The 13,597-nt window shown below is 44.7% G+C and overlaps 1 protein-coding gene across 1 annotated transcript; it reads left to right on the top strand.

Annotated features, from left to right (window-relative positions):
- The first annotated feature begins 388 nt into the window (after nt 1-388).
- On the top strand, nt 389-9,876 carry LOC311101799 (lysosomal dipeptide transporter MFSD1-like). Its single transcript, XM_084142986.1, has 8 exons — nt 389-556; nt 788-840; nt 1,384-1,496; nt 4,807-4,849; nt 8,599-8,666; nt 8,772-8,880; nt 8,996-9,098; nt 9,759-9,876. Exons 1-8 carry the CDS (start codon nt 394-396, stop codon nt 9,818-9,820), a joined length of 714 nt encoding a protein of 237 aa, XP_083999112.1. The 5' UTR covers nt 389-393; the 3' UTR covers nt 9,821-9,876.
- Nucleotides 9,877-13,597: the final 3,721 nt, after the last annotated feature.

Below are 13,597 nucleotides of genomic sequence, written 5' to 3' on the forward strand. Positions count from 1 at the left end.
GAAAATAGAATATGTTAGGTTCAGAAATTTACCCCTTTATGGTTATTCGCTTGTACTGAACTCTTTTGCACTTCTTACTGCCGCGCTCAGCTGGAGCCGAGTCACATGGAGCAGTAGGTCATATGACTACTGCTCCAAGTAAATGTATGATATTTGTGATATATTCTCTGAATATGAATGACCCGCCTAGGCAATTACCATTGTATTGAATATTCGAAAATAGAATATGTTAGGTTCAGAAATTTACCCCTTTATGGTTATTCGCTTGTTACTGAACTCTTTTGCACTTCTTACTGCCGCGCTCAGCTGGAGCCGAGTCACATGGAGCAGTAGGTCATATGACTGTCTGCGCCCTATTAACCTTTTCCCTTCCATTCCAAAACACAGACGAAGATGGCGGAGGAGCGACAGAACCTTTTGGACGAGGAAGGGGATATCTCTTCTTCAGGTCCTAGAAATGAGAGCGGACCGGTCAGACCGATGTCCGCGCTCTGTGACCCGAGACGAGTGCTTCATCGCATTTTCGTCCTGCTTTTTATGTGCTTTCTGGGATTCGGTGAGCAGGGCGGTTCCATCAAAATTATTTGGAGAGAGTTTAGGCTTCAGCTAACTGACTATCGGACTAATTGCTTTTGGATATCAGACAACGTTGAATCGTTGTTAGTTTGATTATCTTTCACCATGCTGTAGCCTTCTATGACTGTATCAATCAAATCAGAGCAGGTTTAGAATGTAGCGGCACTTTGATGTATCAATTCTACCCACTGACAGCGTTACTTTGTTTCAGGAAGTTACTTCTGTTATGATAACCCCGCTGCTTTGCAGACTCAAGTCATACAGGTGAGGAAGGAGGACTGAAGTTTCCGTCTCACATGCATAACTTTGGTGTCATGCGACCGACGACACCGTCATGTCACTCCGTCGTCATTGTAGCCTAGCCTGCTCTATGTCAGAGCCTTCCTCCGATGCTTCAATATGGGAAATAACTTCACAAAATACATTATAGTTATTATAACTCTATGGACACGTTCTAATTATATGGATAAGTATGTTGACTCTTCATGACACCACCATGATGTTGTAAGCTTGCAGATAAGTGAAACAAAGCAATGTGTCATATCTTTGGTGTTCAGTCGGCACTAACAATGAAATGGCCCATTAGAACTAGGATTACTAAATTGCTCTGTTAACATTGTGCTCAAAGGTTTTCTAATAATGTAAACAACAGACCAATATCAGGTCATAGTTAGTGTATGGTTGGTCCATGCACTCACAGTTCATATTAATGTTTATCTGCCTTTGTTTTGCTTTCTTAAAGATACCTTTCTAGTAATTTGGGCTTCCAATGCACTGACATTCTCTCTCCTCTCTGGTCTGCACCAGGACATGAAGCTGAACACGTCCATGTTCATGCAGCTCTATGCCTGGTACTCCTGGCCCAACGTGGTCCTCTGTTTCCTGGGGGGCTTCCTGCTCGACAGGGTCTTTGGCATCAGGTAGGACCACAGGTTACTAATGAAACACTACTGTACTAGCACATGTTCCCTACATGGAATACTTGTTTATCGCCATCCAAGGACAACAGTTTTGTACAGGCGCAGACATAGTATTTAACCTCTTACCTCCAGTGACAACCTGGTTACAGTCACACAACTCATGTATGGTGCTGTGCTGCTCAGAGCAGAAACTGTATGTGTACAATACATAGATAAGGTGAGGTTTACACACTAGGGACCTTATACGTCACATTTGTATAATATGATAAGGATTCTGTAATCACCCTGGTGCGGATTCCTGTTGGAGGTGTGTTTTTCCTCACACACTACTCCATGTACAATACAGCCTGTGTACCTACTGTAATATGGGCAGTGTTTGTCTTCCAGTGCTCTAGTAGGAAATCCCTAGTCTCACCATGAATCTCTGACAACAAAAGATGCTGAGGTAATTGTGTGTGGAGGATTAATCTGAATCTATGATGAACTAGGGCAGTCATCTCCAGCAACACGAGGAGAGATAACATTGTGATGAACATTTACATTTACATTTACGTCATTTAGCAGACGCTCTTATCCAGAGCGACTTACAAATTGGTGCATTCACCTTATAGCCAGTGGGATAACCACTTTACAATGTTTTTTATTTTATTTTTATTTTTGGGGGGTGGGGTGGGATAAGGGGGGGGTAGAAGGATTACTTTATCCTATCCCAGGTATTCCTTAAAGAGGTGGGGTTTCAAATGTCTCCGGAAGGTGGTGAGTGACTCCGCTGTCCTGGCGTCGTGAGGGAGCTTGTTCCACCATTGGGGTGCCAGAGCAGCGAACAGTTTTGACTGGGCTGAGCGGGAACTGTGCTTCCGCAGAGGTAGGGGAGCCAGCAGGCCAGAGGTGGATGAACACAATGCCCTCGTTTGGGTGTAGGGACTGATCAGAGCCTGAAGGTACAGAGGTGACGTTCCCCTCACAGCTCCGTAGGCAAGCACCATGGTCTTGTAGCAGATGCGAGCTTCAACTGGAAGCCAGTGGAGTGTGCGAAGGAGCGGGGTGACGTGAGAGAACTTGGGAAGGTTGAACACCAGACGGGCTGCGGCATTCTGGATGAGTTGTAGGGGTTTAATGGCACAGGCAGGGAGCCCAGCCAACAGTGAGTTGCAGTAATCCAGATGGGAGATGACAAGTGCCTGGGTTAGGACCTGTCCTGCTTCCTGTGTAAGGCAGGGTCGTACTCTCCGAATGTTGTAGAGCATGAACCTACAGGATCGGGTCACTGCCTTGATGTTAGCGGAGAACGACAAGGTGTTGTCCAGGGTCACGCCAAGGCTCTTCGGACTCTGGGAGGAGGACACAACTGAGTGGTCAACCGTGATGGCGAGATCATGGAACGGGCAGTCCTTCCCCGGGAGGAAGAGCAGCTCCGTCTTGCCAAGGTTCAGCTTGAGGTGGTGATCCGTCATCCATACTGATATGTCTGCCAGACATGCAGAGATGCGATTCGCCACCTGGTTATCAGAAGGGGGAAAGGAGAAGATTAGTTGTGTGTCGTCTGCGTAGCAATGATAGGAGAGGCCATGTGAGGATATAACAGAGCCAAGTGACTTGGTGTATAGGCGAGAATAGGAGAGGGCCTAGAACTGAGCCCTGGGGGACACCAGTGGTGAGAGCACGTGGTGCGGCGACAGCTTCTTGCCACACCACATGGTAGGAGAGACCGGTCAGGTAGGACGCAATCCAAGAGTGAGCTGCGCCGGAGATGCCCAGCTCGGCGAGGGTGGAGAGGAGGATCTGATGGTTCACAGTATCAAAGGCAGCAGACGGGTCTAGAAGGACAAGAGCAGAGGGGAGAGAGTTAGCTTTAGCAGTGCGGAGAGCCTCCGTGACACAGAGAAGAGCAGTCTCAGTTGAATGACCAGTCTTGAAACCTGACTGGTTTGGATCAAGAAGGTCATTCTGAGAGAGATAGCAAGAGAGTTGGCTAAAGACGGCACGCTCAAGAGTTTTGGAGAGAAAAGAAAGAAGGGATACTGGTCTGTAGTTGTTGACATCAGAGGGATCGAGTGTTGGTTTTTTGAGAAGGGGTGCAACTCTCGCTCTCTTGAAGACGGAAGGGACATAGCCAGCGGTCAAGGATGAGTTGATCAGCGAGGTGAGGTAAGGGAGAAGGTCACCGTAGATGGTCTGGAGAAGAGAGGAGGAGAAAGGGTCAAGCGGGCAGGTTGTTGGGCGGATGGCCGTCACAAGTCGCAAGATTTTATCTGGAGAGAGAGGGGAGAAAGAAGTCAAAGCATAGGGTAGGGCTGTGTGAGCAGGACCAGCAGTGTCATTTGACTTAACAAACGAGGATCGGATGTCGTCAACCTTCTTTTCAAAATGGTTGACGAAGTCATCCACAGAGAGGGGAGGGTGAGGAGGATTCAGCAGGGAGGAGAAGGTGGTAAAGAGCTTCCTAGGGTTAGAGGCAGATGCTTGGAATTTAGAGTGGTAGAAAGTGGCCTTAGCAGCAGAAACAGATGAAGAAAATGTAGAGAGGAGGGAGTGAAAAGATGCCAGGTCTGCAGGGAGTGTAGTTTTCCTCCATTTCCGCTCGGCTGCCCGGAGCCCTGTTCTGTGAGCTCGCAATGAGTCGTCAAGCCACGGAGCTGGAGGGGAGGACCGAGCCGGCCGGGAGGATAGGGGACATAGAGAGTCAAAGGATGCAGAAAGGGTGGAGAGGAGGGTTGAGGAGTCAGAATCAGGAGATTGGAGGGAGAAGGATTGAGCAGAGGGAATAGATGATAGGATGGAAGAAGAGAGAGTAGCGGGAGAGAGAGAGCGAAGGTTGCGACGGCGCATTACCATCTGAGTAGGGGCAGAGTGAGTAGTGTTGGAGGAGAGCGAGAGAGAAAAGGATACAAAGTAGTGGTCGGAGACATGGAGGGGAGTTGCAGTGAGATTAGTAGAAGAACAGCATCTAGTAAAGATGAGGTCAAGCGTATTGCCTGCCTTGTGAGTAGGGGGGGACGGTGAGAGGGTGAGGTCAAAAGAGGAGAGGAGTGGAAAGAAGGAGGCAGAGAGAAATGAGTCAAAGGTAGACGTAGGGAGGTTGAAGTCCCCCAGAACTGTGAGGGGTAAGCCATCCTCAGGAAAGGAATTTATCAAGGCGTCAAGCTCATTGATGAACTCTCCAAGGGAACCTGGAGGGCGATAAATGACAAGGATGTTAAGCTTAAATGGGCTAGTGACTGTGACAGCATGTGACAACATGCTCATATTCACTTCATATTATCCCCATGTAAACATAGTTTCTGTCGCTGTGCTTCTCCTCTCCTGGTAGGCTAGGAACGATAATCTTCGCCTTGTTTGTCTGCGTTGGACAGGTAGGTACACACCACATTATGGAGATGTATTTGAGAGCTGCTCTACTTCTAAATAATGTATGTAGTACAAATTCAATTGGTCTATCTCCAGTGGTGTAATGTACTTATGTAAAAATAAGTACTAAAGTAGTTTTTTGGGGTATCTGTACTTTACTTGTACTCCACTACATTCCTAAAGAAAATATGTACTTTTTACACCCATACATTTCCTCTGACACCCAAAAGTATTCGTTTACATTTCAAATGCTCAGGCAGGACAGCAATATGGTCCAATTCACGCACCTGTCAATATAACGTGTTGTCATCCCTACTGCCTCTGATCTGGCGGAATCACTAAACACAAATACTGTGTTTGTAAATTATGTCTGGGTGTTGGAGTGTGCCCCTGGCTGTCTATATACGGCACAATTTGTCTGTGTGTATGTGTGTGTACACTACCAGTCAAAAGTTTGGACACACCTACTCATTCAAGGGTTTTCCTTTATTTTTACTATTTTTTACATTGTTGAATAATAGTGAAGACATCAAAACTATGAAATAACACATATGGAATCATCTAGTAACCAACAAAGCCTTGATGACAGCTTTGCACACTTTTGGCATTCTCTCAACCAGCTTCATGAGGTAGTCACCTGGAATGCATTTCAATTAACAGGTGTGCCTTCTTACAAGTTAATTTGTGGAATTTCTTTCCTTAATGCATTTGAGCCAATCAGATGTGTTGTGACAAGGTAGGGGTGGTATACAGAAGATAGCCCTATTTGGTAAAAGACCAAGTCCATATTATGGCAAGAACAGCTCAAATAAGCAAAGAGAAACGACAGTCCATCATTACTTTAAGACATGAAAGTCAGTCAATACGGAACATTTCAAGAACTTTGATAGTTTCTTCAAGTGCGGTCGCAAAAACCGTCAAGCGCTATGATGAAACTGGCTCTCATGAGGACCACCACAGGAAAGGGAGACCCAGAGTTACCTCTGCTGCAGAGGATAAGTTCATTAGAGTTACCAGCCTCAGAAATTGCAGCACAAATAAATGCTTCACAGAGTTCAAGTGACAGACACATCTCAACATAAATTGTTCAGAGGGGACTGTGTGAATCAGGCCTTCATGGTCGAATTGCTGCAAAGAAACCACTACTAAAGGACACCAATAAGAAAAAGAGACCTGCTTGGGCTAAGAAACACGAGCAATAGACATTAGACCGGTGGAAATGTGTCCTTTGGTCAGGAGTCCAAATTGGAGATTTTTTGTTCCAACCGCCGTGTCTTTGTGAGACGCGGTGTGAGTGAACGGATGATCTCCGCATGTGTATTTCCCACCGTAAAGCATGGAGGAGGAGGTGTTATGGTGTGGGGGTGCTTTGCTGGTGACACTGTCTGTGATTTATTTAGAATTCAAGGCACTCTTAACCAGCATGGCTGCCACAGCATTCTGCAGCGATACGCCATCCCATCTGGTTTGGGCTTAGTGGGACTATCATTTGTTTTTCAATAGGACAATGACCCAAACACACTTCCAGGCTGTGTAAGGGCTATTAGACCAAGGAGAGTGATGGAGTGCTGCATCAGATGACCTGGCCTCCACAATCACCCGACCTTAACCCAATTGAGATGTTTTGGGATGAGTCGGACGGCAGAGTGAAGGAAAAGCAGCCAACAAGTGCTAAGCATATGTGGGAACATTTTCCGGATTGACTGACCTTCATGTCTTAAAGTAATGATGGACTGTCGTTTCTCTTTGGTTATTTTAGCAGTTTTTGCCATAATATGGACTTGGTCTTTTACCAAATAGGCCTATCTTCTGTATACAACCCCTACCTTGTCACAACACAACTGATTGGCTGAAGCGCATTAAGAAGGAAAGAAATTCCACAAATTAACTTTTAACAAGGCACACCTGTTAATTGAAATGCATTCCAAGTGACTACCTCATGAAGCTGGTTGAGGGAATGCCAAGAGTGTGCAAAGCTGTCATCATGCAAAGGGTGGCTACTTTGAAGAATCTCAAATATAAAATACATTTTGATTTAACACTTTTTTGGTTACTACATGAATCCATATGTGTTATTTCATAGTTTTGATATCTTTCGTTAACACAGGTGAGAGTGTTGACAAGGCTGGAGATCACTCTGTCATGCTGATTGAGTTAGAATAACAGCTTGGAAGCTTTAAAAGGAGGGTGGTGCTTGAAATCATTGTTCTTCCTTTGTTAACCATGGTTACCTGCAAGAAACACGTGCCGTCATCATTGCTTTGCACAAAAAGGGCTTCACAGGCAAAGATATTGCTGCTAGTAAGATTGTACCTAAATCAACCATGTATTGGATCATCAAGAACTTCAAGGAGAGAGGTTCAATTGTTGTGAAGAAGGCATCAGGGCGCCCAAGAAAGTCCAGCAAGCGCCAGGACCGTCTCCTAAAGTTGATTCAGCTGCGGGATCGGGGCACCACCAGTGCAGAGCTTGCTCAGGAATGGCAGCAGGCAGGTGTGAGTGCATCTGCATGCACAGTGAGGCGAAGACTTTTGAAGGATGGCCTGGTGTCAAGAAGGGCAGCAAAGAAGCCACTTCTCTCCAGGAAAAATATCAGGGACAGACTGATATTCTGCAAAAGGTACAGGGATTGGACTGCTGAGGACTGGGGTAAAGTCATTTTCTCTGATGAATCCCCTTTCCGATTGTTTGGGGCATCCAGAAAACACCTTGTCCGGAGAAGACAAGGTGAGCGCTACCATCAGTCCTGTGTCATGCCAACAGTAAAGCATCCTGAGACCATTCATGTGTGGGGTTGCTTCTCAGCCAAGGGAGTGGGCTCACTCACAATTTTGCCTAAGAACACAGCCATGAATAAAGAATGGTACCAACACATCCTTCAAGAGCAACTTCTCCCAACCTTCCAAGAACAGTTTGGTGACGACCAATGCCTATTCCAGCATGATGGAGCACCTTGCCATAAGGCAAAAGTGATAACTAAGTGGCTCGGGGAACAAAACATTGACATTTTGGGTCCATGGCCAGGAAACTCCCCAGACCTTAATCCCATTGAGAACTTGTAGTTGATCCTCAGGAGGCAGGTGGACAAACAAAAACCCACAAATTCTGACAAACTCCAAGCATTGATTATGCAAGAATGGGCTGCCATCAGTCAGGATGTGGCCCAGAAGTTAATTGACAGCATGCCAGGGCGGATTGCAGAGGTCTTGAAAAAGAAGGGTCAACACTGCAAATATTGACTCTTTGCATAAACTTAATGTAATTGTCAATAAAAGCCTTTGACACTTATGGAATGCTTGTAATTATACTTCAGTATACCATAGTAACATCTGACAAAAATATCTCATAACACTGAAGCAGCGAACTTTGTAAAGACCAATACTTGTGTCATTCTCAACTTTTGACCACGACTGTACAATGTAGAAAATTGTACAAATAACGAAAAACCCCTGAATGAGTAGGTGTGTCCAAACTTTTGACTGGTAGTGTACATACATACATACATACAAATTGTGCAGTCTGGTTTGCTTAATATAAGAAATTTGATGTAGAACTTTAACTTTTACTCAAGTATGACAATTTAGTACTTATTTCCCTACTATACTTTAAGTACATTTAAAACCAGATACTTTTAGACTTTTTTACTCAAATAGTAAATACTGGGGGACTTTCAATTGAGTCATTTTCTATTACGGTATCTTTACTTTTACTCAAGTATGACAGTTGAGTGCTTTTTCCACCACTCTTTCCACAGGTTATAGTTGCTGTTGGGGCACTTCTAGATCTGTTCTGGTTAATGGAGGTTGGACGGTTTGTGTTTGGGTAAGATGCTTTTTAGACTAAGAATATTTTGTAATCGAGCTTGTCCTTGCTTCAGCTCCAAGCCACTTCTCTCCCCCTAACTAAGTGCTCTCTCTCTCTGGGTAGGATCGGAGGTGAGTCTCTGGCTGTGGCCCAGAACACATATGCAGTGAACTGGTTCAAAGGGAAGGAGCTCAACCTGGTGTTTGGTCTTCAGCTCAGCATGGCCAGGCTGGTAAGGACACGCTGGAAGCTAAGTATTACACTGTATATAAATACAGAAGCACATACTTAAGCCATTATTTATGTGGCTGATCAGGGTGAGTTTTGGCTTGTCTCCTCTCCCTCAGGGCAGCACAGTCAACATGAACATCATGGGCTGGGTGTACAACCGTGTCGCTGACCTGGTAGGCTCGACAGGACACACCACTCTGGGAGTCTCACTCATGATCGGTGAGTTAAAAGTGTGTGTGTGTGTGTGTGTGTGTGTGTGTGTGTGTGTGTTAGTGATGCGAAGGTCAGCTGTTTGTTCACCAGCACCCGCCTGCAACTGATAATAACCCATCCGCAACCACCCGACTATATGTGATAAAGAGAAAATCTGAGGACTGCACACGACCCTAACCCGCAAATATCGAAAATGCGCTGTACAGTTCTATTGTTTTCTCAAACAATTAATTAAACAATTACATTTCTCTTGAGCATTTAAAAGGCTTGCGCCTATTGAACAGTAGCCTATATTTTTGCTGAAACGAAACAAAATGTGAAACAATGACTGGACATCTTGTAGGCCGACTGCACAGTTCTCTTGAAACATTTATTGAACAATTAGGCTACGTTTTTCTTGAGCAATTGAAAAATGCATAGGCCTTTTGAACAGTAGCCAATCATTTTACTCAAAGGAAACAAAATGTGAAACAATAAATGGACATCTTGTAGGCCGACTGCCTTTGTGGGCTAATATACCGGTATATTAATTAATTAAAACATCTAATGACAAAATAGGTTTAGAAAAATTAATTGGCTATAACACAACAAAGTTTAGAAAATCAAAGTAGCCCCTGTCCAGTTATGAGGCTATAATTGCCTAAGTTGTCTTCCTTTCTTTTGCAGCACTGTTAAGAAACAGAATAGCGTCCACTGTGCCAGGTTTCAGTCGGGCCCGGCAGTGCTGAAGTCGCGTTCACTCGATGTGCATGATGCCGGAATGCAGAGAATTCTCTTTGCAAGAGACCGGAGTGGAGGGAAGGTACGCTCCTGCTTCTCCCAGAAAGCAAGCAAACTTTCATCCACACAATCTTCCAGGGAAAAGTGAGTGCTTCTGTACCTCTGGATTTCGTCGATCTCTTCGGCCTCTCTCGTCCTCCCACTCCATGAAGTAAAATCTTGGTCTCTTTGCGGAGTAGTTGCTTGCGCTTCCAACTGTGAAGTGAATATTTTTCAATAAATTAGTTGGCTATTAGACCATTGGGCATGGTCACACCACTTAGGATGTAATAGGTCTACGAATAACCTACTAGTATAGGCCTACCTAGTGATTCAGGATATAGCAGTCTAAATCATAAAACTATTACCTAATAAGAATAAGCCTGCTCTTGCTTCCATCAGCTCAGTAACTTCACAAACACACTCTGGTGCCTCCTTTTCTTGGAATGTATGTTTTAGGATTGTGTTCAGCACATGAGCTGTGCAAGGGATCCAGTGGTAGTTGCAAGGGATCCAGTGGTAGTTGCAAGGGATCCAGTGGTAGTTACGCAGCGCTGCCTTGATGTTTGCGTCCTGGTCACTCACAAACACCATTTTGGAGATTCCAAAGTCGTTGAGTTCCTTGCTGATTTGCTCGTGGATGTTCTCTGCTGTCTTCCTCAGGTAGGTGTCAAACTCCACGCTGGTGATGATGCAACTTTTCAGTTGCCAATCTAATGTCAAAAAAATGGCACATAATCATGGTGTATGCCCTTTTGTTGGAATCATCCGTCCACATGTCTGTGGTGATGGCAATGCCACTGTCATCTAAAGCCTTTTTGATTGGCTCAGACAGTGTAGCCTTCTCTGTTGCAGCCTGTTGTTTGGCTCTTTCACACACTGTCTGTCTGTGCGGGATGACAGAGTTGGCGTTGACAGCTCCATAACGGGCTCCAATGTTAATAAGTCCCTGCGCCATGGAGGTGAAGCCCTTTCCCGAAACAATGTCAAAGTCCACACAACAAAAGTCCACACAATCGTCAACAAACTTGTATTTCACCTGCAGTGGTATCTTTTTGCTGTCAGCGTACATGTAAGATGAGATGGGCTTGCGGCTGGAGACCTGTCTTGCTGGTACGCGGTTCGGCTCGTTGGGCTTGCCCTGTCTGCAGGTATGACGTGCCATATGTGAAGTCTTGTGACTGTTGAATTTGTATAGCACCTCACAATCACACATTACATAGCCAGCACTGCTATCATCCTCTTTTACCACTTCTACAAATCTTTCCCAAACATTACATTTCTGGCCCTGCCTTTTCCTTATTTTCAACGATCCATTCTGCAGCTTTTGTCTTATTGACTTAAACGCCGACACGGTCCTTTTTGCCTCAGTGGATTGACGTTACATTTTTCTGGCCAACTTCCCAAAAGCATTTGGAGATTGGCGCGTGTATTTGACGTGCATACACTTAGGCCCTATATCTTAGGCCCTATATCTTAGGCACTAATGCCAGATAAAAAAAACTCAATGTAGCCTATAGATAGGCACAAGAATTGTTTCTCTTTATTCAACCCACCCGCCCGCCACCCACCCGCCCGCCACCCACCTGCCCGCCCTTCATCCACACAATATTTCATGACCCTTCACCCGCCCGCCCCGTGGATATAACTGTGGGGACTGCGGGTTATTAGTCAACCCACGCATCACTAGTGTGTGTGTGTGTGTTTTATTAGGATCCCCATTAGCTGTTGCTTAAGCTGCAGTTACTCTTCCTGGGCTCCACATAAAGCATTACATAATACAGAACCACACATGTGTGTGAGTGAGAGATGCATGTCCACATTTGATCAGGAGGAGAGTGAGCTAGATTCCCAGGCCTGCTGTCTACATTGAGCCTCAGGTTACATATCGCTCTCCAGCCCTGACAGCAACACCACACCACTTCTATTACAAATACTCTCTAATCTCAGCACTGATAGGATGGATAAAAGGGGAGAGACAGAGAGACTAAGAAACAGAGACTGAGAGAGATGAGAAAACGTGAACAATTTTTTCCCTGTCATTTGTCTGATGAGTCACGTGATGGAAGAGGTGTCTGTTCCGTGACCGCTCACTCGCTCCACAGGAATAAGAGGAGCCCAGCAGTCTGTGTGTTCTCTCCAGCGGGACTAAACCGTGCAGTCCTGTAACATTATAATGGAATAATGGAGTCCCAGTAGATATGTGCTGATGCTTTTTTTTTGTGTATGTATGTATGTATGCATGTATGTATGTATGTATATATACAGTGGGGAGAACAAGTATTTGATACACTGCTGATTTTGCAGGTTTTCCTACTTACAAAGCATGTAGAGGTCTGTAATTTTTGTCATAGGTACACTTCAACTGTGAGAGACGGAATCTAAAACAAAAATCCAGAAAATCACATTGTATGATTTTTAAGTAATTAATTTGCATTTTATTGCATGACATAAGTATTTGATCACCTACCAACCAGTAAGAATTCCGGCTCTCACAGACCTGTTAGTTTTTACTTAAAAATCATACAATGTGATTTTCTGGATTTTTGTTTTAGATTCCGTCTCTCACAGTTGAAGTGTACCTATGATAACAGACCTCTACATGCTTTGTAAGTAGGAAAACCTGCAAAATCGGCAGTGTATCAAATAGTTGTTCTCCCCACTGTATATATGTGTGTGTATATATGTATGTGTATATATACATACATACATACACACAGTGGGGAAAAAAAGTATTTAGTCAGCCACCAATTGTGCAAGTTCTCCCACTTAAAAAGATGAGAGGCCTGTAATTTTCATCATAGGTACACGTCAACTATGACAGACAAAATGAGAAGAAAAAAATCCAGAAAATCACATTGTAGGATTTTTTATTAATTTATTTGCAAATTATGGTGGAAAATAAGTATTTGGTCAATAACAAAAGTTTCTCAATACTTTGTTATATACCCTTTGTTGGCAATGACACAGGTCAAACGTTTTCTGTAAGTCTTCACAAGGTTTTCACACACTGTTGCTGGTATTTTGGCCCATTCCTCCATGCAGATCTCCTCTAGAGCAGTGATGTTTTGGGGCTGTCGCTGGGCAACACGGACTTTCAACTCCCTCCAAAGATTTTCTATGGGGTTGAGATCTGGAGACTGGCTAGGCCACTCCAGGACCTTGAAATGCTTCTTACGAAGCCACTCCTTCGTTGCCTAGGCGGTGTGTTTGGGATCATTGTCATGCTGAAAGACCCAGCCACGTTTCATCTTCAATGCCCTTGCTGATGGAAGGAGGTTTTCACTCAAAATCTCACGATACATGGCCCCATTCATTCTTTCCTTTACACGGATCAGTCGTCCTGGTCCCTTTGCAGAAAAACAGCCCCAAAGCATGATGTTTCCACCCCCATGCTTCACAGTAGGTATGGTGTTCTTTGGATGCAACTCAGCATTCTTTGTCCTCCAAACACGACGAGTTGAGTTTTTACCAAAAAGTTCTATTTTGGTTTCATCTGTCCATATGACATTCTCCCAATCCTCTTCTGGATCATCCAAATGCACTCTAGCAAACTTCAGACGGGCCTGGACATGTACTGGCTTAAGCAGGGGGACACGTCTGGCACTGCAGGATTTGAGTCCCTGGCGGCGTAGTGTGTTACTGATGGTAGGCTTTGTTACTTTGGTCCCAGCTCTCTGCAGGTCATTCACTAGGTCCCCCCGTGTGGTTCTGGGATTTTTGCTCACCGTTCTTGTGATCATTTT

This window comes from Coregonus lavaretus (genome assembly GCF_964263955.1).
Source record: "Coregonus lavaretus genome assembly, chromosome: 26".
NCBI lineage: Eukaryota > Metazoa > Chordata > Actinopteri > Salmoniformes > Salmonidae > Coregonus > Coregonus lavaretus.

Bases quoted from the DNA above. Each gene is read 5' to 3' on its own strand.
- LOC311101799 (XM_084142986.1), top strand. From the start codon at position 394: ATGGCGGAGGAGCGACAGAACCTTTTGGACGAGGAAGGGGATATCTCT. The intron at 557-787 runs GTGAGCAGGGCG...ACTTTGTTTCAG, and splicing joins TATGTGCTTTCTGGGATTCG to GAAGTTACTTCTGTTATGAT. The intron at 1,497-4,806 runs GTAGGACCACAG...CTCTCCTGGTAG, and splicing joins GACAGGGTCTTTGGCATCAG to GCTAGGAACGATAATCTTCG.